The sequence below is a fragment of the Ananas comosus genome, linkage group 23 (genome assembly GCF_001540865.1).
Source record: "Ananas comosus cultivar F153 linkage group 23, ASM154086v1, whole genome shotgun sequence".
In the NCBI taxonomy this organism is placed as follows: domain Eukaryota; kingdom Viridiplantae; phylum Streptophyta; class Magnoliopsida; order Poales; family Bromeliaceae; genus Ananas; species Ananas comosus.
Window position 1 is genome coordinate 473,027 of NC_033643.1, and position 25,347 is coordinate 498,373.

Below are 25,347 nucleotides of genomic sequence, written 5' to 3' on the forward strand. Positions count from 1 at the left end.
AGAACCAAAAATCAAATTTTAGGTATTTTCAAAACCGGATCAAATGGAGAACCATACAAATCAAACTAAATTATCTTATTTGGTTTGATTTGATTTGATTTGATTTTCAATTTGAAGCCAAACTGTGAGCACTCCTAGATGCGGTTTCCCACAATTAGAGTATGATTTAAAACAGAGAACCTATAATTTGGAGTTAAGTATCAATCAATTAGTCTGTCAGGTGGTTAGCTATAGTGATTATCACTATTTTCTATTGACTTCTAATTTTTAATATTTTTAAAAATTACAATAATTGAGTTGATTGTTTAGTCTGTGTGGGTTGGTGGCAGTGGTGGTTATCTCTATCTTTCATTCAGTCTCGTTTTCTTTCCTTTTTGTTTAAAAAATAAAAAGTGATTTAATTTAATAGAATTAAAAATATTAATAAAATAAAAGATTGAAAAAATAGATGTATTAATTTAAGAATGTATTCGGTATATGGAATAATCTCAATCGGTTGGAGCCTTCGTGAAGGCCACACGATATACAACAAATCTGATTATATAATTCTAACAAAAAATTATATATACATTTTCAAATCTGATTTAGATCTGCTCAGTGACCGAACTAGACATGATCAAGGGAGGTGGAATATTAAAACCTTGGGCCTAATAAGAGCAACTGAAAAAGCAATAATATTTAAAATGAATTATAATTATTTTTTATAAAACTTAACGCCCGTCCTAATTAATGAGACTATACCATACCTTCTATATTTTAAATTTTTTAGTTAGAAAAGTATTTTTTCGTACTTTCGGTTTTTCCAAAAAAATAGTTTACCTGTTTGTTTTTCAGGTACAGAGAGAAAGGGAAAAAAAAAAAAATACGAAGAGAAAAAAATACAAAAAAAAAAGAAGAGTATTTTGATTAATTTGTTAAAAATCTGAATCGAATCAGTAAAATTTAAAAAGACAGTTCAATTTTACAAAAATTTAAAATTTATGAATTTTTTATGTAAATTGGCAAAAAAAATTAATTTTTTTTCAGGAATTTTTGTTTCCTCAAATAATTTTTCAGAATAGACACCCGTAAAGCAAAAGCGTTAACTTCTTTCTTTTCTTCCGGCTAGGATGAGTCAGAAGTTGACGGAATATTCTTTTTTGGGGGAAGGTTCACGGAATATTCTTCACACAGGAGTATTTAGTATTTAATACCCAGCACGCGCCACCCAAGATTGACAATTTTTAACAGTAATTCGCGGTAAAAGTAGCCAATAGGAAACCTCCACGTGCACCCCGACGAACACAACCATCCAATCCGACGTGGCCCCTCGTTTGCGAGTTGCGACCATCGATCACTTTCCTTAATTCCTTCGTTCAGTAACAAATAATCTCTTCTCCTACCCCCAAATCGCAAAACCCTAATGCGGGATTTCTCCGAATTAAGCGGAAATTGAGCTCACGAACTCCCAAACCGAGAGATTCCTCCCCATCCGAGCAGGGGAGGAACTCGAAGAAGAGAAATCGCCACTCGGGAGCATCAATTTAGGGTTTCGTAGTCGAGTTTGGGGGGGGGTTTGGTGGGAGGGGGAAGGGGATGAAGGAGCTGTTGGGGAGCCCAGGAACATGGAGCGGTTTGATGCTGAGATTGGGGCAGTGTGCTTTTGCTGGGGCTTCGATCGGAGTGATGGTCTCTGCTCTAGGGTTTGCGAATTACACGGCTTTTTGGTACGATCTCAGCTGATCACTTTCCAAATTTGTGCCTTTTGAAAGCTCTTCTCTAGTTCTAGTTTCATATTTCGTAGTGTGATATAGGAGTAGTTGTATATGTGTTACCTCAGTTATTTTAGATAGGATTTGTAACCATTTGAGCTTAATTAGCAGTTTAAAATTATTTTTTGTCGCTAAGGAGCTGCTTTGCTTGCAGCTAATCATTTGTCTTGTAGACGCCAATTGATTTTCTTTTACAAGAACATACTTTTAAGATGAATCAGAAGAATAGACATATTAACTTCGGTTTTTTTTGTGTTTCTGTTCTTAATTACTGAAATGGTAGAATTGATTAGTATTTATAGGTGCATTCCGTTCTATGTACAATTTATTGTCTTTGGAAGTTATATACATGTAATGCTTGTGTGGCATTTATGTGTTTGTGCACGACAGCTATGTGAATCTGCTGCAAGAGCCCGCTTGGTAGCAGTTGGATAATGTAGGTCTGCTTATAATCTTGAAGATGATATGCTTATGCCACCAATATTTCGCATAACATGTCGGTTGCTAGATTGCATGGGATGGCGTAAATCTGATGTCGATAGTGATGATTATGACTTTTGTATTGTTTGAGGGAATGCATGGGGTTTAGCAAGATGTAGGGACAACACTACTCTGAAGGATAGCTATCTATATGTATATGGAATGAAAGCAGAAAAAAAAAGTTTTTCTAATCTCTTGATTTGCAGATGGTTCGTTCAGTCTGCTTTTGCCATGTGGCCTGTGCTAAAAGTACGATAGATTATCTTTGGAATTCAAAAGTTATATGTAAACTTCCTTACTTTATTGGTTCTGTCCCTTTTTTATAACTAAATAACTAATTCAAGTCAATCCAGTTAGATCTTCTATCACTTCTTAGTTTGTCCTATATATAAGGTGTTAACTTCTTATCATCTGTAACTATCAGCCAAATCAACCCTTCAACTTATGCAGGATTAGGACTAGGATATCAGTACATCAAAGTTTGGAGTTATGCATTCTGCAGCTTGAGCCTAAGAAATGAAAGACAAACCCTTATGCTTGCAGTTTCATCGAGTTTCACCAGCAACCATTCTCTATCCAGTGGTAGTTGTTGACTCCTTTAGTATAACACAAGTTGGGAATTCTCCGTCCTGCCTAAAGAAACGTTTGCATGCCTTCTTTACTCTAATAACACAGAATGATTTCCACAATTTTGGCATAGATTTTTATAACCATAAAATGGTTCCTTTTCAGCCATAACTCTTTCCTGAATCTGCTGTTGTCTCTTCAGATAAAGGAAATTTCTCTAGAAATCCTACTTAAAGAGTTCTGCTTTCTGTTTTGAGATTTACTGTGATTCTGATCATTAGCTTTTATTATTGGGAAACGTAAAATGCAATGTTTTTCGCAAATATTTGTATCTCGTATTGAAGAAGAGGACAATTGCTGTGGATGGCTGCATAAAGAAGAGCAAGATGACTGTCAAAATGGAACTCTATAGTTGTTGGATTCATCATCAATCAACTCTAAAATATTGATCTGAATAAATATTCTGAGTTTCACATAAAAATTGAATCATATCAGGTATGAATTAATAGTCTCGTTCAGCTAAATTGTTCATCCAAAATGTTCCTCGGAGCCTTTTAGTTAGACTCTATGGCATGCTTTGTGGGGAAGGTGCAAAGATGGTATTGCTTCTCTTGATATTATTTCAGTATAAGAAAATTTTTAGACAGGGTATCAAATTGAGCTAATATACTGATTTACAGTTCTTTTTCTTTAGCATATAGTTCACTATTTCATATTACATTCACGAGTTCACATCAATTAGCAGGATCTTGCCATTTTCTGATGACTGTTTCTCCAATATACTCTTGTGGGTTTCGTATTGGCACATTGCCACTTGAAGGCTTAGGCCTTTTGATGGCTGTCAAAATATGGACTATTTGGATAGAAAAAGATCCTTTCATGTAGGAGAGTCTTTGATGGGCTCGGATCACCAAGTCTGCTAATTATCCATTACTAGATTGTTTGCTACACAAAATGCTACATGATGGTGTCTTTATTTGACTTTCATTTACTGTTGATTTTGCCTTCTGAATTCAGCTACTTGATTGCTTCAATGGGATTGCAAGGATTATGGAGCTTCGGACTCGCATGTCTTGATGCGTATGCTTTGAAGTTAAAGAAAGATCTCCATAACCCAATTCTTGTGAGCTTATTTGTCGTTGGTGACTGGGTAATTATATACCCTTGATTACCCCTCTATTTGCCTCAATTTTGCTTATTTTCCGGCTTTCTTGAACTCTACGGTTTCCTAGATGTAGTCCAAAAAGCTTTTGATGGGATGTGTGATAAATTGCAGAGTGTATTCTCAAAGAATAAGAAGATTCAGGAAATTTTACTTTTGCCTTTTTGTCATGTGTTACAACGAAAAGTGAAAATCACTTTGTGTGTTGATGTCTTTATAATCCGGCGAAATGTAAACTGTTGACAGGGGGGAAAAATGGGTTTAGAGTTGTAGAAAGAGAGTCATTTGTCCAGAAAAATTTAAAATGTCACTTTTACTCTTGAAAAAAAAAAAAAAGGTGCAACTTGTGTTATACGAATAACAGCAGTTGGTCAATTATAGTCTGCATTTAGAATACTGTTTCTTTAATTGTTTGTCTGTGATGCATTCTCTTCTTGAACAGAGGATGTCAAGATAAATCTGTAATTTATGGGCTTTTACGTATGTGCTCTTGCAAAATCAATTAAACATGTATTTACTCGTCTTAAATCTGAGTTTTCATGCATAAACAATGAAGTAGTAGTTTCTTACTAAATCACCCTTAATATAAGTCGGGGAGTCCTTCAAAGATGGTTTTGTATTAGGAAAATTTATAAAGAGGGATTTTTTCCCCCCCAAGTACATGGATATATTTCTGTTAAGGAGTATGTCTTTTGAAGAAGAAATGTGAAATTCAGATTCTGTCAGGTATATTTGTAAATAAAAAGATTTTCAGAGTTTGGATCTATTACTATGATGATTTCAAATAACTGAAACAATCGCTGTGTCTTAAATCCAGGTAACAGCAATTTTGTCATTCGCAGCAGCATGCTCATCTGGCGGTGTGGTGGTATTATTTGAAAGGGATGTGCACTTCTGCAAGCTTCCGTGGTTCTCTTGTGGTAAATACGAACTCTCCACCGCATTGGCTTTCATTGCATGGTCGCTCATCGCTACTTCCTCCCTTGTAATGTTTTGGCTTTTGGCTGCTTTGTGAATACATGATCTTGTGTACGTTGTATTACAGTTTCCTTTTTCCCTTTTTTGGTAAATGACACAAATTTGTAAAATGCACAGAAACCACACGCCCTTTTGTTGAAAATTGGTGGGATTTTGGTAGTTGATTGAAGCATTTGTTTGATTACTTGGAAATTTTACAAGAGTTACATGGATGTCGTTTGAAAATTCGTCTAGCTACCCACGGCTGTAATTTTTTGTCATGCAATTGATTAAAAATAGAGGAAGATTTATGGCATTTAGTTGGTAGCCACGGACGTACATGAGCCATTGAGTTGGTATCTTGGCTCACTTGATCCCACGTCGGTACCTTTCATGTTAGAACATAATTAGTTTCATCAAACTTAATTAGCCTTCTCTATCAAAAACCATGATGAACCATTAATTGAGTGAGTAGGTATCTTGGCTCCCTTTATCCCACGTCACAACTGTTGTAGTTGGAATTAAAATAGTCAGCTCACAGCGACAGGTTACTAAACACAGACCAGGTTAGAAATGGGGATTATGTTGGATTATAATTGGCCAAACTTTGGCATGTGGATGAGAAAGAACTTGATTGAGACATGAATAGAGCAGCCTTTGGCCCATAATAAAGGACTGATGATGTTGAAAGATAGCTACTTCAGTGAGGCGGAAATTATGAATTCTCTCCAACACTTTTGTTATCCTGCATATTCTGTTCATTGTAACATCGCGACCACCTCGCTAACAAATTCGCTATAACCGCATGGAAAAGTTATGTGGGCCTATTTTAAATTTTTTTGAAATTGAAAGCTGTTAAAATTTGAGGAGTTTGATCTTTAGAATCTGTTTAGAAACAGCTGATTCAGAGAAAAGCATGTGATTCGGATTAAAAGAGATTCCCGTGTGCGACGAGAATCTTTGGATTCCTTTTTCTTTTACTATCTTTGGAAAGAACAAAAGAAGCTCTTTTTTCTTCACTTAACACGCTATTTTTGTTTCCACTTTTGGCATGAATATTCCTCACTGCAGTTCACCCACAAGAGGTAATCAATAATCCTTATACGACGGCAAAGGAAAAACACATCATGTTAAAAAGAGATATGAGATTGAGCCTCTATTTTTTAGTAAAGGAGAGAATTCCGACAAGTCAAACCCCAGCACAAGCAGCAAAAATTGCATTAAATTACAAAAGAAACATGAGAGATTGTTGGTCTCAATGATACATATCAAGTAAACAATTCAACAAGCTAATAATTATAGAAATGAAAAAGGCTTTAACGACAACTTATTGCGAAAAACTCGCCCTTTCATTATTACACTTGCAGCAGGGGAAGGAAACAAAGAAATAACACAACCGATCCGACGACGAACTATAACGAAAGTACAACACAACACAATCTTCTCATGACTCTGACATATTATACCCTATCTACAAGCTTGAGGCTTTCAAGAGAACAAGACAAACAAGCTAAGCATGCATAATTTTAGTATAGGGAGAGACGCCGAACTAATTTTACTTGACGGTACTCGCAATTCTTTACATTTTGTCTGCTCACATGACAATCTCAGGCTTCAAAATGCTTGATTTGATTTCTTTATGAGGGAGAACCACCCCACCATTACTATATATCTCATCACCCACATGCACATCCTCTCCAAGAATAGTCATATTCTCGATCCGGGTCCACTGCCCCACTGTAGAGTGCCACCCAATAATACTACTAGAGACACACGCGTGCTTTTTGATCCGCACTCCACGCATCACTGTGCACCTCGACAGCCTAACACCAGGCTCCACCACGCATCCCGGTCCTATAGCCACATCAGGCCCAATCAAGCATCCTTCTCCGATCACTGCACTTTCATGGACTAAAACATTTCCGACAATATGTAGCCCACTGGCTAGTTTTGAGGGTGATTTCTTTTTAAGGGAATCGAGATAAAGCCTTAGTCCGGTAATGTAATCTTTTGGTTGACCTATATCCATCCAAAAGCCAGGGAGGACCATCGCATATAGCTTTTGATCAGCTGCAATTCGCGGGAAAACCTCTTTTTCGATCGAAGTAGGTTTTAGCTCGATCCGGTCTAAAACAGAGGGGTTTAGTAAGTAGATTCCAGCATTAATTTTGTTACCCACAAATATTTTTGGCTTTTCTACAAACCGCTCAACCTTTCCAGTTTCTTCTTCCATGACTACAACACCATACTTGGATGGCTCATCGACCTGTTAAGCAGTAAGGTTACAGATGAAATAGAAATGGAGAAAACAAATAAACAAAAGTGTTCTTTCTGCATAAATAAGCCCTGCACATATGCAAGACTATGTAAATAGCTCTGCAAAGACAGTATGTGTGCATCCGTAAAACAGTGTTTACTCGCATTAATGCTTCTGCCAGGATAGGCATCCAAAAACTGTTTCTGCAAATATACCCTGGCAGGGAAGCACACGGCATGTGCGCAAATACCAAAATTGAAAGGATATTTGCATAATCTACCATAGTTGCAGGAGCCTACATGCAACAAAACGAGGAAAAAGACAAATCCATATAAGAAACAGGAGTTTACCTTGGTCACCATTATGGTAGCTTCTCCACCATGAGTTTTGTGGAATTTTATTAGCTCTCCAAAAGGATATTCACTAATGACATCACTGTTTAGGACAAAGAAGGGTTCACCGGACCCATCTATAAGCTTGTCTCTAGCTAGAGCCAGAGGACCCGCAGTGCCAAGTGGCTCAGTCTCTTGGGAGCAGGTAATTTTGATGCCAAGCTTACTCTCAAAGTCCTTCAAGAAGCTAAGCATAACCTGATAATAGAACAGAGGCGCCTCAATATTGGGTTTGCAGAACTAACTGCATTAGTAATTCATTCACTACACTATTTAAGCACCAAAAAAAGAAGACTTATCTTTTTTTATTACCTCTGGTTGGTAATTTATGGCTAGGACGACTTCAGTCACGCCAACATCTTTCAAGGCTTCAATCTGATCAGACGTATTAAATTTTGTTATTGGAATGTATAGCTTGCACGAATAAATGCATAAACTAACTCTACTACCCAATACAAGCAGTATAAAATATAAAATATAAACCATTATTTTATTCTATCAGAAATAAATTGTTCATTATGTTTCACAGCTAGTAGAAAATCCATAATAAATATGGACATCCACCGACCAACAAGTAAACCTGTAGGAAAAGGATTCTTTTGATGAAAGGAAGAAAAAAGAGAATACTGGGGATTCGCCAAACTGATAGAAAGTTTCTATCAATGATATTAACAACAGCTCTAATTGTCAAGTTCCAATGCTTTTCTACGACAATAACTAAACTCACAAGGGAAGAGAGAAGATAAAATTGACGAAGACATAGCACTGAAGCAACTAGTTATTTAGTTCAAATAATAGGATACATTTCTATTCACTTTTCTCATCTAACAGAATGATTGATCTTACTTTTAGAAACCAGAAATTAAAAAGAACAAAGGCCCCACAACATAAGAAGCAAGGATAGAGATCATATACCTGATGCAAGATCATGGGTTTGTTGCCAAAATCAACAAGAGGCTTAGGCACGCTGAGCGTCAAAGGCCGAAGGCGGGTACCAAAGCCCCCAACTAGAATTAGTGCCTTCATGGTGAATAGCCCCCTTCTTCTCTGTTACCAATATGGCATGAGTCAGTACCAAAAAAGGATTGCAGTAATCCATGCATGCACGCTCAACAAGCTTAAAAAGAGAAAATCCTTCACGAAACTCATCCTAATTAGCTCACGATTATGATACCAACTATCAAAAAAAAAAACAGTGCCCACACAAGCAAAGAGAAAAGAAAAGTGCTATTAGCACTGAAGAAGAGATAAGGTACTAATGCCCCTGTATAGCTCATGAAAGCCAATGCAATTTAAAGAGGGCAAAGAGCTATACACAGGTGTCTTCTGATGCGTAAAAATTGCGATGATTAAAGAGGACATTGTCGCTACGTGTATGACCTGGATCCGACTACAACTTCAAGCTAGAAATACAGGCTGGCTTCTTCAATAAGAGAAGCCAAAACATTCTGTTAGATGAGAAAAGGGTAAAACCACAAGCACAAATATCAGTGACCATTAAACTAAAGTTACTAAACACAAGTGGTACGCAAGTAGTATAAAAGCTATGAGATGAACCTAATTCCTCTCCAAGATGAAGTTTTTCGTGCCTAATCCTCTAAAACCTAGCAAGAGAAGCGTTGACCACATCAGTTTTGACCAAGTTAGAATCAGATGAGTTTGTAGAAACGGCCAAAAGCATTTATAGGCACATAATATGCTCAGCGTAAGGGGGTTGGATCCCTGCTATATAAGTCGAGCATTTATATACATACGCATATCTAAAATTGAAAGAAAACTTACAAAAATGAAGAAAATTGTAGCAGAACAAGGTTAAGAACAACAAAAAAAAAAATTACAAAAGATAATGAGAACTCGATCTTTGTTAAGAAGAAAACAAAGACCATCCTTAACGCTCGTTGAAAACACTAAATTTTACCAAATTCATTAGAGATTAAACTATGAAGCCGCTAAATTCAACTAAAACCTAATGCATCAATAGATCGATCCACTAACCAAATAATTCGAAAAAAAGAGGGGGGGAACACAGATCTAGCAATAAATCTAAGAGATTAGGATGCGAACTGGGGGAGATCGACGAATCATACCGAGGAAGACGATCGAATTAGAGTGCGGAGGAAGCTTCGATCTCTCGCTTCCTCTTCCCTCGCGGCGACAGAGGGAAGAAGAAGAAGCGACCTTCACCAACCCTTGTGGGCTCAGCGGCGCAGGGAGTGTTCCCTTCTCCTATTTATAAGCCCCGTTCTAAATTTTAATTTATTATTTTCGAAAATAAAATTGTAATCAGCCCCTTATGGTTTAGACTATTTTAAGGTTTGCCACCGTTTTGTTTCAAAAGAGTAATTTTATTTTTATTTTGTTGCACAGAACTATTTACTATATTTCATGAACCACAAAAATAGCAAAATATTTTATTTTATATGCTAAAATATAAAATTTTATTACGTTTTTATTACATCATTTTGTAGTTTGTAAATTAAATATGACATTTTTATTATCTTATTGAATAATAATTCTTTGAAATAAAAATAAAATTAGGAAATAGTAGAAATAATTATTATAAAAATTAGATGCTAAGAAAGTTTAAATTGGGCGTTGTTAGAGCTTAACACAATACATTCATAATCATTATTTTTTACATTTAATTCGTTGCTCGTAAGTGTGACTTTGAGGAGGATTCGCTGTTGTCACCAAAACAGCGAACAGCTTTTGAATCTACACGTAACTCTTAAACAGCCTAAGCGATTGTAACTTCACCACGCACGCACTTTATTTGACCTGTTTGCTGTTTGGAATAAAACAGCGGATGCTTTTACGAGACTCCGTGCACTCGGCGCCTCACTCGCCTCGAAGGACGGGGTGTGGTTTCGTTGGATCCGGTTTTCCCATTCACTTTCTCCGGTTCAAGAAACCGGTTTACTTTCACCTATATAAACAAAAACCGGTTTTCCGGGGTTTGATATTTGCCGTATTTTTCAGATCTGTAAGTTAGACAAAAAATCATTTAAAAATGATTAGCCAATTATTATTATTACAGGTTGGAAATTTGGTAGAGTACATGATCAGTGTAAATGTTTGCCTTTAAATTGATATTTCTCTCTCTCTCTCTCTCTCTCTCTCTCTCTCTCTCACACACACACACACACACATTTTCAATATTGAGACTTTCCGAACAACGAACAACTCTATTAGACTTGATTTAAAATATTTAAAATTTTTAAAAAATAAGTTTCGCAATTTTTTGATATTATTTGTGTAGTGATCAAAATAGCTTAAAATCAATGATTGAAAATAAATCTCACAAAATGTGACAATACGACACTAAAATTTTAGATCAATAATTAATATTAATTTTATTTATATAGTATAAAAAAATTATCAAAGTTTTACGTAATTTGGATATTGCTACACTGTCAAACTTGCAAACGGCTCATCACAACTATTAAAATTGTTGATTTTGATCCCTTTGATTACTAGACAAATGATATTCAAAAATTACGAAATTTATTTTATAGATACTTTAAATGCTCTATATCAAATCTAGTGAAGCCGATCATCGATTCGAAAATCTCAATATCTAAAACGATTTAAAAATACGGAGGGCTTCATGTTTCTAAATGTATACTGGCCTAACTCTCTCTCTCTCTCTCTCTCTATATATATATATATATTTTCTTGTAGACTGGATTTATAGAGGACGACTAGTTTCACATTAGAAAGGTTTTCCACAATAAAGTAGCTTTTGTGTACATTGACATCTGATTTTGCACAAGTAGGAATCTATAAGGATATATTTTTCGGTACTAATTAAGGGTACATGTAATATATTTTTAAGGATAGATATATAATTATAATGTAATAATGTTGCATGGAGAAGTAACGGGGATAATTTACTACTATTTCGTCAAATACCAACCGATGCGGAGCTGTAATGATATTTTCATTTTCATGCATTTACACGAGTAACGTAAGTCAAGTCAACCTGTTATTTAACTCCCAACGCTTTTAATGTTTCGTGCATCAAAATTAGCACCTAAATTACTTGGTATTGTAGCAACTTTAGCTACGTAGTAATTAATTAACGTATGAGACACATGGGATGCATCTTTGATGCTCATGGTATTAGACTTATTGATCTACTGAGCATTAATTAAGTCAAAAGTCAACATCACTTTAGTTCACTTTACCAGGATCTAACGAGTATTAATCTAGTCAAAAACTTATATCTTAATCAATTCACATGAATTATAATATTCAAAGTTAGTGCAATACTCGCAAAACATTAAGAAATTACAATTAGTATTTGTATGAGTTTTCTTTTGCAAAACATGGAAATGCTCGCATTCGCCTTTGCGAAATATAATTCTGAGGAATTTAGCTAGATTGCAAATTGTGCGGGCTGACCGTCTAAATAGAATTATTAATTGGACATAATTATTTTATGATAATAAACTAGAGATAGACAGTTCGAATTAAGCCTTCAAATCAAAAAAAAAAAAAGAAACAAGGATAAACTATCTGAGCTACGACTCATTTTGACTAGACTATCAAATCATCCAAAAATGGTGGTTTTACTACCAAACTCTTCAATTTATTTGATTTCAATCAGTTAATGACATTTTGACTTCAAATTTGAATATAATTTTTATCTTTATAGATTTAATTAGTATATTTTATGTAATTCTTATAATTATAAATCTAATAAAGTAATAAGTTTAAATTTTGAAGTAAAAATATCATTGACTAACTGAAATGAAATAAATTAAAAATTGGATTGTAGAATTAAAATTTTAAAAGATTTGATGGTTGATTCAAAATAGTCTATAGTCCATGTATGATCTATACAAATTTTTTTTTAAATTTTTTTGTGTGTGTTGTGGCCTTGTGGGTGCACGGTGCCCCCACATATAACATATTGGACTTGCTAGAGGCAGGGGTTTGGGCTACGAATAGGCCATGCCATAAATAGGCTTTACAAGCCGATTGTAAAGGGTTAATGATACGTCTTTGGCATTTAATCAAGTGGCCCATGAATCAATGTTAGACCATTAGATTAGATTAAATTTACAGGCCCAACTTCATTACACAATCCGATCCGTTCCGTCATAGTCCCATCGGACGGACAGGATTGCGATCTTCGGCCCATCTCAACAGCGAATCAGAAACCTTTCCCTCTTCTCCTCCTCTGTCCGCCTGTCGCTCTTTCTCCGACCTTTTCTCATCGACCCTCCCTTCGGCCCTTCCCTCCCAATTCCTTTCGAACTCTCCCTCGATTCCGAAACCCTAGAATCCTAATCCAAAGAAGGAGCGAATTCGATCGAAGGAAAGCCCTAACACGCCAATGGCGGAGACCTCATCCTCCGCTTCCCCTCAAAAACCCCTTCAACCCCCTCCCAGTGGCGGGGACCCGGTCCCCACCCCCAATTCCCAAAACCCTAGCCTCACCCCTCCGCAGATCCCCCCTTCTCCTACTATTAGCGATCTATCGCAGATATCGTCGCCCCAAATTCCCCAATCTCAGCCGCAAATCGATGGATCGGGAACCCTAGATTACTCCATGAAGCAGCAGCAGCAACAACAGCAGCAGCAGCAGCAGAATCTCATGGCGGCATCGTCGGGGTTCCAGATGAATCAGATTCAGCAGGGGCTTCAGAGGTCGGGGTCGATGCCGCGGCTGACCCAGATTCAGCAGCAGTACGCGGCCGCGGCGGGCGCGGTGCGACAGCAGGCTGGGATGTATGGAGGGCAGATGAGCTTCGGCGGGGCTCAAATTCAGCAGCAGCAGCAGCAGATGGCTGGCGGAATGTCGCGGGCAGGGATGATCGGGCAGGTCGGGCAGCTTCCGATGCTGCCTGGGCAGACTGCGGCGCACTTTGGACTCCAGTCTCAGATGATCGCTCAGGTAATTAAATTACACTGTTCTTGATTCCGGATTACTTATTTCAGATTTCTCCAGTAGGGCCTGTGTAGAGAATTATGCTTGGACTTTGATTGGTGAGAACAATTTCAAGAAGTGCAGTTGATGAACTTTGGTGATCAATTTATAATAGAATTATGGATTTGTGCCGCTCTTTACATAGTTATCATGCTTTATCGCACAGATGAGGACGCCTCCTTTACTTGTGTTAGCTCTGTGCTGGAAGAAAGAGGAAAGAACTTCATTATAGATCCGATTTCTGATCCCAAACTAGATACTAGTATACTACGATAAGAAAGAACGTTTAAACTACCACTGCATTAAGTTGAAAATCTCTTTCTCTTTCACTCAATAAACTGTGGGTGGATTCTATTTAGGCCTTGTTTGGATGTCGGAAAGTTACTCCACGATAGCTTATTCTGACATCCAAACAGGGCCTTTTAGCTTTTGTCCTTCCTGTGATCACATGTTATTTAACCATTAGGTGTAGAAATTATAGACAGTGAATTGTTCTTTCGACAGCAGCAGCCAAGACAGAAGGGTTTAGCACCAGGTGCGCAGTTCAATCCAGCAAATTCGGGGCAGGCATTGCAAGGAATGCAAACAATGGGGGTCATGAATACACTTGGATTGAACCCGCAGATAAGAGCAAGCGGTCCTCTCGCATATGGTCAACAACAGCGGTTCAACCAGGGGCAAATGAGACCTCAGCAGATAGCAGCAGCTCTTACATCTCCCCAGGTTAGGCCTCAGGCATGAACCGTCTTGACTTATTTCTTCTGATCTTGTAGTTTAGTCATTGTTAAAGACCAACTATTTTATTTTCCATTCTTCCTAAATGCCCTTCAGTCCCTGATGGCATGTCTGTGCCATGTTTTTGAAAGCTTTACCTATTTGTCTTTACCTAATCATCAAATAAAATAGACGATAATAACATGTCAACTATATTATATATACGGCATACAAGAGGCAATTGTAACTGCAGCAATGGTGTCATGATGGTGGCAGCGCATGGCAGTAGCACTGGTTGTGATAGTGCCTGAGATGGTGGCAATGGTGGCGTTTGTGGTGCTAGAAGGTGACTGTTTTCATTCACCTGAACATCTAGGTTGATTCCCAACTCCGAAGGGGGATTCATTTTTGGTGGATTTGATTCTTTGAAGAATAGGGATGGAAATGCCTCCTGACCAAACAAGAACAACGATAATTCCTCTTATGTAATTGACCCAAAATCCCCCATTGCCAACAACAACGGCAATATTGATTCTTATATTGCCTGACTACCTTTTCTATTCTATTAAACAGATGCTTATATTTCTTATAAGGCATCATTGTGGCTTTTATAATTTAATTTTCAGAAACTTTCTATTTTTTTTTTGGTTCTTATTTAAGAATAAACAATAACACTTGCTGACGGATTCATCTAGCAGAAGCTACCAGGTCAAAGCTTACCAAGAACGCCATCACTTGCGGCAATGAACTCGCAGTTATCCGGCTTATCTCAAAATGGACAATCTGCACTCGTGCAAACAGCTCTCACTCAGCAGCAGCAGCAGCAATGGCTAAAGCAGCAGATGCAGCCATCAATGGGTGGGCCTGTTTCTCCCTCATATCACCTTCAGCAGCAGCAGCAGCAGCAGCAGCAGCAGCGTCAGCAGCAGAGCTTCTTGACCCAACAGATGTCTTCAGGTCAGCTGCAGCGACTGACCCAACAGCAGATTTCTCAACTTATACAGCAGCAGCAGCAGCAGCAGAATATGCTTCAGCAGCAGCCTCAACAGCAGCAGCTGCAACAGCTGCAGCAACAACAACAATCTCCAAGGATGCCATCAGCAACAACACCAGTTACAGCAACAACTGCAGTAGCCATGACTGCTGGGAGTTCGAGTCAACCAGGAGAAGTAACTAGTCAATTCCTCGGCAAAAGAAAGATACAAGATTTGGTTTCTCAGGTATTCAAATATGCTCGAGGTATTTTAGTATGAGGTATTTTAGTAGGAAGATCCTGGAGCTCCTTTTGTTTTGCTTAGAGAAGTATTACAGGATTGACATAGTGGAAGTGTCTTTTGACTCAGCAAGCTGGTATAGCTGGATAACCCAGATATTCTTAATTTATGTACATAAATTGAGATTAGGTAGTGAATATATATGTGCTGGAAAGTGCGAATAACTGGTGTTATGATTTTTCAACCATAACTTTTATGTTTATCTCCTTTTTAAAATTTTTGTTAATAGCAAGAGGATGCTTCTATGTTTGTTCCTTTTTGTGCTTCAAGCTTTTTACAGTCTCTAGATGCCTGTTTACTTATCTAATGCATCTCTTTTGTATGATCTTGATGTTATTGCAGGTGGATCCTCTAAGTAAGCTTGATCCTGTAGTTGAAGACCTACTTTTGGAGATGGCTGATGACTTCATTGACTCGGTGATGCTTTATTGATTTTCTTCTCTTGTTTTACTTGCTCTTATTTGCAGTTAAGAAAATGACTAAAAAAATACATGAAATGCTGAATGGAGGAAAAGGATTTGTATAGCCAACTTGTAATTTCTTGGCAACTGTCAAGCTTTATCTATGAACTTCGCTAGGTTAATTAATGAGATCCAAATTTCGAGCCAGTTTACCTTATTTGGCCCATGGAAACTCTACCTATACAGATATGTTAGTTGCATGACTGTATATAGTTGATTTTTGTGTTTCATACACTGCTATATAAGCTAAACATTTCTGAATCACTTGCCAGTTGCTATATTAGCAAATTTGTTCTTTGCTTTTCTTGCCATCTTTTTGTTAGACATGTTTATGAATTTTTAGCACTTGTATTTGTTGGGTTTTTTTCAATCTCTGATAAGTTATTAGTTGCACCTTTGTGTACTAACTGTTGCTAGCATTAAAGTCTTTTCGTAGATGACCTTTTATCTTTATTGTATACTAGTTTTAAATATGATAATTGCACTTGAAGGTCAAAGTGGCAATTGTATCCGCTTTATATGAGAGATATTTGGTAATGGTATTAACTTGACCTTCTTGCTGTAGGTTACCACATTTGCATGCCATCTTGCAAAGCATCGGAAATCTTCTACTTTGGAAACCAAGGATGTATTACTACACCTAGGTTTGTAAACTTATTGAGAATATTTCTCTTAATTTAGGTTTTTTTTTTTCTTTTTAAATTCATCGTAACTGCTTTTCAGATGATTTTACTGATTCTATATGCTTGGTTTCCCATTTTATGTGCTACATCTAAAACGGGAAACTAATTGGTGGAAGATTCTGAAGAACTGATTTTCATTGCACTTGTTTCTTTTTGTAATTTTTACCTTCAAGTTTATAGTTGTGCTATCCCAAGATTAACAGCAAGTCATCACTACCCTTTTCCTTTTGCTGCTTGATTATTTATGAAGCTTGCGTCTGCTTGGAATTTACTGCTACTTCAACTAATTAGACAACATCTTATGCAGAGAAAAATTGGCATTTGACTATTCCTGGTTTCTCGAGGGACAGAAAGAATTACCAGAGAAATTCTGTAAGAGCTGGTCTTAAAATTACATTGTATATACACACACACACACTCGTGACACATTTTTCCAAGCAAAATTATCAATAATACCAATGTATCTTTGGTAAAAAATGTGTCATTTACTTTTGATGGTGAAGCTATTTTTCTATTAATAGTGAGTTTCCTTAATTTGTAGAAGATCATTGCCAGAACTACCACTTTGATCAAGTTCTTTTTGTTTCACACAATCATGATGAGTCCGCAAAAGCTCTCTACACTTAAGTCTAATTAAGATCAAATATGCTTGTATTCTGCTAAAGAGAATTTCTTAAAATATACATTTTAATAATAACATATAAACGGAAAGCTATTTTGTTCATTCTTTTTACGCAAAAAGCTTCTGTGGATAATTCTGTGCATACGCTTGTAAAGAAACATTGGTTGCCTGTAATGCTGCAGGCTAATTAAACGGGAACTTTTATATATATATATATGCCTTCTTAATTGCAGATACCGGCTGATGTACAAAAGAAACAGATGGAAACGGTAACTCTGAAATTCTGGTCTTCTTGACTTAAAACTATGGTTAAAAATACAGGTTACTGATTATTATTGAAATTACATCAGATAAGAGCCCTTATGGAGTCCCAGCAATTGGAAAGAGATCCCAATAGTATTAAAGGTGTAAATAAGCAGGTTGCAAGTGATCCAGCCGGTGATCATCCAATAAGAGCTTCCCCGAGTTCCGAGCAGTTGTCTAGGCCTCCAATTGGCCCCCAAATGTTGCACAAAGTGCACCAGATGTAGTTGTTTTCTTCCACATCTTTGTTCCTCCAATTCCTAGGCTATTCAAAAGCCTAGCCCAATCTGTAAGCTTCTTAGTGTTAGGTTTCTCTCTCTTGATATAAAAATGCTTCTTCATTATGTAGATTCTCCATCTCACATTTCATACTAGCTGATTAGTGTTACGTGTGGATCTTATGCTGGTCTAGAAGGAGTTACTACAGATCAATGTTGAATTACCTAAGAAACTATTTGAAGTTTTTAATTTGATTTAATGTACCTTGGAGTTTGGTTTTTGATCCAGATTGCGAAATTATGATGAACTTTGTAGAGTAGCCTGTGTAAGTAGAGACCGTAGTGAAATAGCACGAAACTAGAAACACTCTGCACATCAATATGATTTCTGATAGCCTTTATGTCAGTAGACTGGAAGGCCATTTCTTAACTTTGATTTTGCATTAATTACTGTTGTGTGGTATGTATTTTCAATGAAAGCGGTAAATTCAAATGAGGAATTCGACAAAAAGACTTTGAAAACTGTCTTTCTCGGCTAGCATTTAGTTCTTTGCAATTGTCTCCACTGTAATCTGGAAATATCAGCAACTGCTAACTGTAATCCTGGCTTTAGCTTTCTTAAGCAATGAATATCAAAGTAGAACGTAATATTAAAAGATCAATGATTTTCTGTTGTTTTTGTTGTTGTGTTTCAGGTTGTATTTGTGTACAAGAGCATGTTTTTGCTATATCACACGGAAAGGCCAGTCACCTATAGTTATGTTGATTCAGCTTTTGCGCTATTCCTGCAGAAGCATCAAGTGGAAAATCCTTGGTCTTTTGCCCATTTATCAGGGGACACTGGTTGCAGATGTTTGTTAAATGCCTTTGTATTTTTTTTTTTTTTTCCTGTTTCTTTTGTATTTTTTGTCTTGGCAGTGTTGAGGTAGTGTCCCTAGTGCAATTCTAGATGTTCATAAATAAATATTAGGAAAGAAAGGTCATTTAGTATAGGAGTTTCTTCTCTTTTCATTTAGTGTAGTTGTGCACAAGGATGGTACTGGCAATTGGTAATATCATTCAGTTATGAGATCTTCTCTTCTTCCCGTTAAAGTGGATGTACAATTCAATTTATATTAGTGCTGTCCCCTGCTGAGCTGAATGTAAGAATAGGATACTCGCATGGGTTTATGTTAGCGAATTCAACTTTATTTCTTTTCTTCCCTACCGAGTAGAACCGAACAAGCTCACTGTTTTTGAACCCTTCGATCCTGGTACACAGTTGTATGGATACACGTGTGCATGCAATAATGTTTTTTTTTTTTTTTTTTAATAGGTTGTATGGTGAAAAATTTTATCCTTAATTTCAAATTGAGATTTTGGCAATAAGTTTGGGCTACAAATCCACTCTTAAAAAAGCACAAACGAACAAGCAAAAAAGCAAAATCATTCGATGCCGAAATGTGAGTCCTGGATACAGATTCCAAAAGCTTAGTTTGGGTCGAACTATTTCGAGCCCCGTCCACGTTTCGGAATTTCACCTCGATCCGTCGTCTCTTTCCTCGGTTTGAGACCGAGCTAACGCAGCGAGAGTGAGAAGAGTTGTACGAACGAGGGAAAAAAAAAAAAAAAAAAAGCATGAAACCCCTCGCGAGTACGGCGGCGAGCTCCTGAAGAGCCCACTCCTCATGCGGATCTCCGCCGTCGCCCTCGCCTGCGTCGCCGCCTTCTTTCTCGGCAAGCACTGGTCCGACACCTCCCCACGCCTCCTCTCTACTCCCTTTCTCCTCCTCCTCCCCCCTCCCCTCCTCCTCCTCCTCCTCCTCCCTCTCCGTCGCCATCTCCCCCAACGCCAATCTCACCATCGACCTCGCTTCCCTCATCTCCGACTCCAACCCAAACCTCCTCTCACCTTCTCCCCCGCCCCCTCCGCTACCGCCACCTCCTCCTCTTACGCCTCCGCCTCCGCCTCCGCCTCCTCCGCCCCCTGCGAGGTTCGGGATCGTGGACGACAATGGCGCGATGCGTGAGGACTTCGACGTGGGGGCGTCGGGCTCGGATCTGGAAGGAAACCTCGTCGACTATGGGAGCGCGGGAAACGAGACGACTAGCGGGGGCGGAGATGTGGAGCAGAGTGTCCGGTTTAGTGTTAGGAAGTTCGGGACGTGTCCCGAGAGCATGAGGGAGTACATTCCCTGCTTGGACAACGAGGACGAGATCAAGAAGCTCAACTCGACGGTGAGAGGAGAGAGGTTTGAGCGGCACTGTCCTGGAGAGGGGAAGCGGTTGGATTGTTTGGTTCCGGCACCGAAGGGGTACAAAACCCCGATCCCATGGCCCAGAAGCAGAGATGAGGTTCGAAGATTGAGTAATCCCCTTCTTTTGCTAACTTAGCATTTTACTTCACGAGTATTTCGCCCTTCTTTGCTTATGTATTTGTGTTGTAGTTTTGATACGATGCATCTGCTTGGGAGATTCAGTAGATATGTGGCGAAACTTTACCTTTGTCGTTGAGGTTGATTGAGATGGATTTGATTTGGCGTCTGGGAGATGTCTTGAAGACTTGAGAACCTCTGTTGTGTTGAAATAAATATGAAATATATTGTACAAATTTAAAAATTTTTGGAGACGTAAAATAATTTAATTGTACAAAGAGTTGACTTAGTAAATACTAAATACACATACAAATTTGAAAAATGTTGGAGGCTTAAACAATTTATGTTCAAGAGTTGACTTAGGGCCTGGTTGACTTATGGTCCTGTTTTACAATTGAGAGCTGTTCGATGAAGTGTTGCTTAAATAGGTGGTACCAAGAGAAGCGCCATTTGAAATTCGTCTAACAGCATTCTGCATCTGAAGCAATAGCTCCAAATTTGAGGCTCAGAATCTCATTTCAGGATCTAGTCATGGCAAAAGCTCTAAATTTTCCTGTTTACCAACAATATGCTAGAGGTGGCTGTAGCTGAAAATAGAAGCATAAGCAAGGCCAAACAGACATTAGCTTAAACTAGTACTATTTGAAGAGCAACCAAGATTTGCTCTCACGTCTATCAAAGTGAGAGCTTATAGTGACTTATTATTGGTCCATTTTTCCATGATTTTGTCTTCACTCAGTTATTTCTTCTTTATGTAGAAACGAGAGATTTGTCAACTTAATTGCTCTTCCTGTAGGTATGGTTCAACAATGTACCTCATACACGGCTTGTCGAAGATAAAGGAGGGCAAAATTGGATCACAAGGGTTAAAGATAAATTTAGATTTCCTGGAGGTGGAACTCAGTTTATACATGGAGCAGATCAATATTTGAATCAGATCTCTCAGGTCTCCTGGTTTCTTGCATTGTCAGAGCTCCATGGCATTTAGTTCATATCTTGCTGATCTTGTCTTTATCTAATGCAGCTTTGTTCTCATTCAGATGGTTCCAGATATCGCATTTGGCTCTCATACTAGAGTTGTGTTAGATGTTGGGTGCGGTGTAGCAAGTTTTGGTGCTTTTTTACTTTCACGGAATGTGCTGACCATGTCTATAGCTCCAAAAGATGTTCATGAAAATCAAATACAGTTTGCTCTTGAGCGTGGTGTGCCTGCAATGGTAGCAGCATTTGCAACACATCGTTTATTGTACCCCAGCCAGGCATTTGACTTAATTCATTGTTCGCGCTGCCGAATAAATTGGACCCGTGATGGTACGCATTCACCCGTGCTTTAAAGTTTAACCCATTGCAGCTGCTATTTCATCAGTTGCATTACATGCCCTTATCAAGTTTCGTGTATGGAGTTCTTTGGGTCTTTAGTAGGGAAAAATTTGGCCTATCTTTATATTTGAGTGCACTTTTACATGTTATAACAAATCCTGAAGTTTCTTCTTGTACTTCTCTGGTGTATGAGGCATTGGCCTAGTAATTTTGGTTCTTTTGGGATGTCAATGAAGTAATCCTCACTGATCTGCTAGCTGTTTGTTTCTTTAATTGAAAACTAGTAACTCTGGAAATATGGAGCTTCTAGAGTGGATCTCAATGCTTTTCTTGATTAATTGATGCTTGTATGCTGCTACTATGCATCTTTTGCTTCAATTTTCATTGAAATAGATAATGTTATCTATATATGATCTTTGTTGCTGTGAAGTATTTAGGCCACTCAAAACCTGGAAATTTTGTTTGGATGATAAAACAACAGCCAACAGGATATATTTGGGGTGGCTGTTGTACAAGTTAGACTTCCCTGGCACCATCAATTTGTATCAATCATTGTACTGGGTTAATGTTATTGTTCCAGTACTACATCGTCCCATATGTTCCAAAGCTTGTGGTATTTCTTTTATTTTATTTATTGATGGGTCTGTCATGCAAAGGAACTCATATTTAAGCGTACTTATTTCTTTTTTTCTTATTGATCATCTTAGGTTTGTTGATTTACTTAGTTACAAAACTGAAATGTCGAAAGGTATTAAAATTCGGAATTCGGAATGTCATGTATCCACTTCACCCATTTGCACTGCTTTTTCCTCCAAAATTCAACAAGATTTTGGTAATTGATTTTTAATCTTTTAATTCTAGAGTATTCTTTGCCTCACTACACTGACCCATTCATTTCTTTTGGTGAAGATGGAATTTTGCTTCTTGAGGTTAACAGAATGCTAAGAGCCGGAGGTTACTTTGCTTGGGCTGCCCAACCTGTTTATAAGCATGAAGAGAGTCAGCAACAGGCTTGGAAAGGTACTTATGTATTTCATTTGGAGCTGTATATTTATGTCTACTTGTTGTCCAGAGGCATTTCTTTTTCTGGTTAATTACAAAATTGGTCGCTGAATTAGACCTGGTTTTCAATTTCATCATGAGAGTCAGTTGAAACAATTTAGTCCCTGGACTTTGACCTCAATTAGAATTTCATAATTAGAGTTTAATTGTATCCCTGTACGTTTGACCTTGATATAGGTGATATAATTTTGTCCTTGATTCATCCTCAGCATCTTAACCTTAAGAAAGGAGCCAATGATTATGCTGAATAATGCTTGTTCAGATTTTTAGACTAAAGGAAGGACTTCAGAACAAACTTCATGAACTATACTGTTGTAATTGAAACTACAAGGATGAATTGAAATCCTAACCAAAATTAAGTGTCCGGTTGGTAACTCTTTTAATGTTTCCTCTGATGATCATTCTAATGCATAGAAATGGAGGACCTTACTGCTCGAATATGCTGGGAGCTTGTGAAGAAGGAAGGATATCTAGCTATATGGAGGAAACCCCTGAATAATACGTGCTATATTAGTCGTGACTCTAGAGTTCAACCCCCACTTTGCGATCCTGAGGACAATCCCAACACTGTCTGGTAATTTCGACATCCCTTAATTTAATACTGATGGTTTATTTAAGAAAAGGCTATTAATTGTATTGCATCCTGTATGTCTTTCTTCCGGACCTTACATTTAGAGTACTTTGATAGTCAGGAAGGAAGCTTCATTAGATGCTTTGGCGACGTTTTTCACCTATTCATTATTATGATTGACAAAGCGTGGTACATATTTAACACCTGTCTTGAGGTTAATTTTCAGTTGTTTTTTCGTTTTGAAGCTTTTATCATTTCCAATTTTACTATAAATTGATGCTTTCATCTGAAAAAAATTGCATGATGGTGTGCAGCAATGCAGCAGCAAAGGTCGAAGTATTAATACAGTAGAAATAATTGTTGCAGATAACTATCAAACCATACAGAATTAAACAACAAGATAAAACATGTTAATTCTCATTCTCTAATTTCAGCCTTGATATCAAGGAAAAGTTTAAGCCTTTGAAATTGTTCGTAGAGCAAGCATATAAGCTTCTGTAAATTTTCCATTTCATTCCCAACAGCCAAACATCTCCGTGAACATTTTCAATATTAATCAAGCAAGGAATTAATGTAGATGAATCAAATTAACCTTAGGTTAGAAATTCAGTTAACGAATCAAATATAATATAGTTTAATTTAAATTTGGGAGAGCAAATTCTTTTGGAAAGATATAGATGCGTATGCATTAGTGGCTTGGTGATACTATTCTGATATTAAAAGATCAATTTCAGTGTGCTTTACATTGACGAACTTCCACTGAACTGTCCTTTACAGTTACTTCTTTCTTCAAGCTTCTTTTTATGTTCTCGCTTTTATTGCTTTCTGCAGGTATGTAAATCTAAAAGCTTGTATCAGCCGTCTTCCCAAGAACGGAGACGGATCAAATCTCATACCATGGCCTGCACGCCTAAATGAGCCACCAAAAAGGCTTCAAGGAGTCAATATGGATGCTTACATTTCGAAAAACGAGCTATTTAAGGCGGAAACAAGATTCTGGAATGACATCATTGAAGGCTATGTGCGAGTTTTCCATTGGAAAAAGTTGAAGCTAAGGAATGTAATGGATATGAGGGCTGGATTTGGAGGGTAAGATATTTTCTCATTACATCTATTCATTTTAACGGGACGCTACCAGTACCGGCATAGAAATCCTTCCTTGCTCTGAATGGCATTCTATATAATGTGTAAACACCTACACAATGAATTAAGTGTTAGAGAATTATGTAAAGTCTCGGCAGATATATTCTACGGGCATGTCAAAGATCCAAAACTGCACCCCTTTTTGGTTTCTCTTTTCATTCACCAGCAAATCTATTTTACCTGTCTCACATACTAACACAGTCTACCACTTGAGAAAAAATGTATATTAAAGACAGTTCCTCAAATTCTATTTGTTCTTCTTCTCTCTCTCTCTCTCTCTCTCTCTCTTTTTCTTTTTCTTTTTTTTTTTTTTTAAGAAGGCAAATACCTATATATTTGTTCTATGGAAAATGGAATGATGAGGATATTGTCTGGAGAAATTAAATAGCTTTTCATTATCTTCTCTGTGACAGGTTTGCAGCTGCATTAATTGATCAGAAGGTTGACTGCTGGGTGATGAATGTCGTTCCTATTAGTGAACCTAACACATTGCCTGTAATATATGACCGTGGACTCATAGGCGTGACTCATGACTGGTATGGTGTTTGCCTGTATTCTAGCTTGTTCAGACCTTTTAATCACTGTTTTTTTTGGTGCATCTAGTGAGAAGCACGTTTTCAGAAATTTAATATGTCGGACTTGTTCTGCATGTATATACCTTAGTGAATTTTGGTTTGAGTTCCTGAATTGATAAATGGCTATACCAGCATATACTTTCTATGTTATGGAAGAGCTGTAACACTTTCGTTAGCACAGATTAATGCTGCACAGCTGAATGAATTATTCTATCATATAGTTTATAGGAAGAAGAAATTACTCAATTTTATCCATCTTGCTTAGGCAACGATGGAACACGTACCATCCTTGCTTTTTGTTGTGCAACTTAATTTCTGGAAAAGGAAGTGTACTCCTTAATTAATAGATCCTACCAGAACTTAACATTGATCAATGATTATTCTGGCTTCCTGGAGCTGTTTTCTAAGTTTTGGCCACTTTGTTGAACAGGTGTGAACCATTTGATACGTATCCAAGAACCTACGATCTTTTGCATGCATTTTGCCTCTTCTCCAATGAGAAGAAAAGGTACATTGCACGTCCGTACGGATGCACCCCCCCCCCCC

At 37.5% G+C, this 25,347-nt stretch overlaps 4 protein-coding genes across 10 annotated transcripts in view; 3 read left to right on the forward strand and 1 right to left on the reverse strand.

The window, feature by feature from the left end:
• Positions 1,256–5,144, forward strand: LOC109727761 (CASP-like protein 5B3). Of its 2 annotated transcripts, none has more exons than XM_020257941.1 (3): positions 1,256–1,706; positions 3,816–3,921; positions 4,778–5,144. In XM_020257941.1, the coding sequence occupies exons 1-3, from the start codon at positions 1,576–1,578 to the stop codon at positions 4,973–4,975; spliced, it is 435 nt and encodes a 144-aa protein (XP_020113530.1). In that variant the 5' UTR covers positions 1,256–1,575; the 3' UTR covers positions 4,976–5,144. The 2 variants fall into 2 exon arrangements, with proteins under 2 accessions (XP_020113530.1, XP_020113529.1); XM_020257940.1 differs by having other exon boundaries at positions 1,268–1,706; positions 3,816–3,948.
• On the reverse strand, positions 6,105–9,804 carry LOC109727987 (probable mannose-1-phosphate guanylyltransferase 1). Its single transcript, XM_020258240.1, has 5 exons — positions 9,654–9,804; positions 8,482–8,613; positions 7,879–7,941; positions 7,525–7,764; positions 6,105–7,183 (listed from the first exon to the last, which is right to left on the reverse strand). The coding sequence occupies exons 2-5, from the start codon at positions 8,590–8,592 to the stop codon at positions 6,512–6,514; spliced, it is 1,086 nt and encodes a 361-aa protein (XP_020113829.1). The 5' UTR covers positions 8,593–8,613; positions 9,654–9,804; the 3' UTR covers positions 6,105–6,511.
• Positions 12,753–18,868, forward strand: LOC109727983 (transcription initiation factor TFIID subunit 12b). 6 transcript variants are annotated; one of them, XM_020258231.1, is made up of 9 exons: positions 12,753–13,468; positions 14,006–14,224; positions 14,914–15,435; positions 15,832–15,906; positions 16,516–16,594; positions 16,941–17,005; positions 17,489–17,524; positions 17,606–17,847; positions 18,472–18,868. In XM_020258231.1, exons 1-8 carry the CDS (start codon positions 12,908–12,910, stop codon positions 17,783–17,785), a joined length of 1,737 nt encoding a protein of 578 aa, XP_020113820.1. In that variant the 5' UTR covers positions 12,753–12,907; the 3' UTR covers positions 17,786–17,847; positions 18,472–18,868. The 6 variants fall into 6 exon arrangements, with proteins under 6 accessions (XP_020113820.1, XP_020113823.1, XP_020113822.1 ...); XM_020258232.1 differs by having other exon boundaries at positions 12,754–13,468; positions 14,009–14,224; XM_020258234.1 differs by lacking the exon at positions 18,472–18,868 and having other exon boundaries at positions 17,438–17,524; positions 17,606–17,719.
• LOC109727985 (probable methyltransferase PMT11) overlaps positions 19,357–25,347 on the forward strand; it is a 6,567-nt gene continuing 576 nt past the window's right edge. Inside the window, 9 exon segments of the mRNA XM_020258237.1 lie at positions 19,357–19,515; positions 19,517–20,110; positions 20,927–21,076; positions 21,171–21,441; positions 22,360–22,470; positions 22,927–23,086; positions 23,915–24,172; positions 24,640–24,762; positions 25,232–25,309. Of these exon segments, the coding sequence (XP_020113826.1) occupies positions 19,444–19,515; positions 19,517–20,110; positions 20,927–21,076; positions 21,171–21,441; positions 22,360–22,470; positions 22,927–23,086; positions 23,915–24,172; positions 24,640–24,762; positions 25,232–25,309 (1,817 nt within the window). The 5' untranslated portion in view covers positions 19,357–19,443.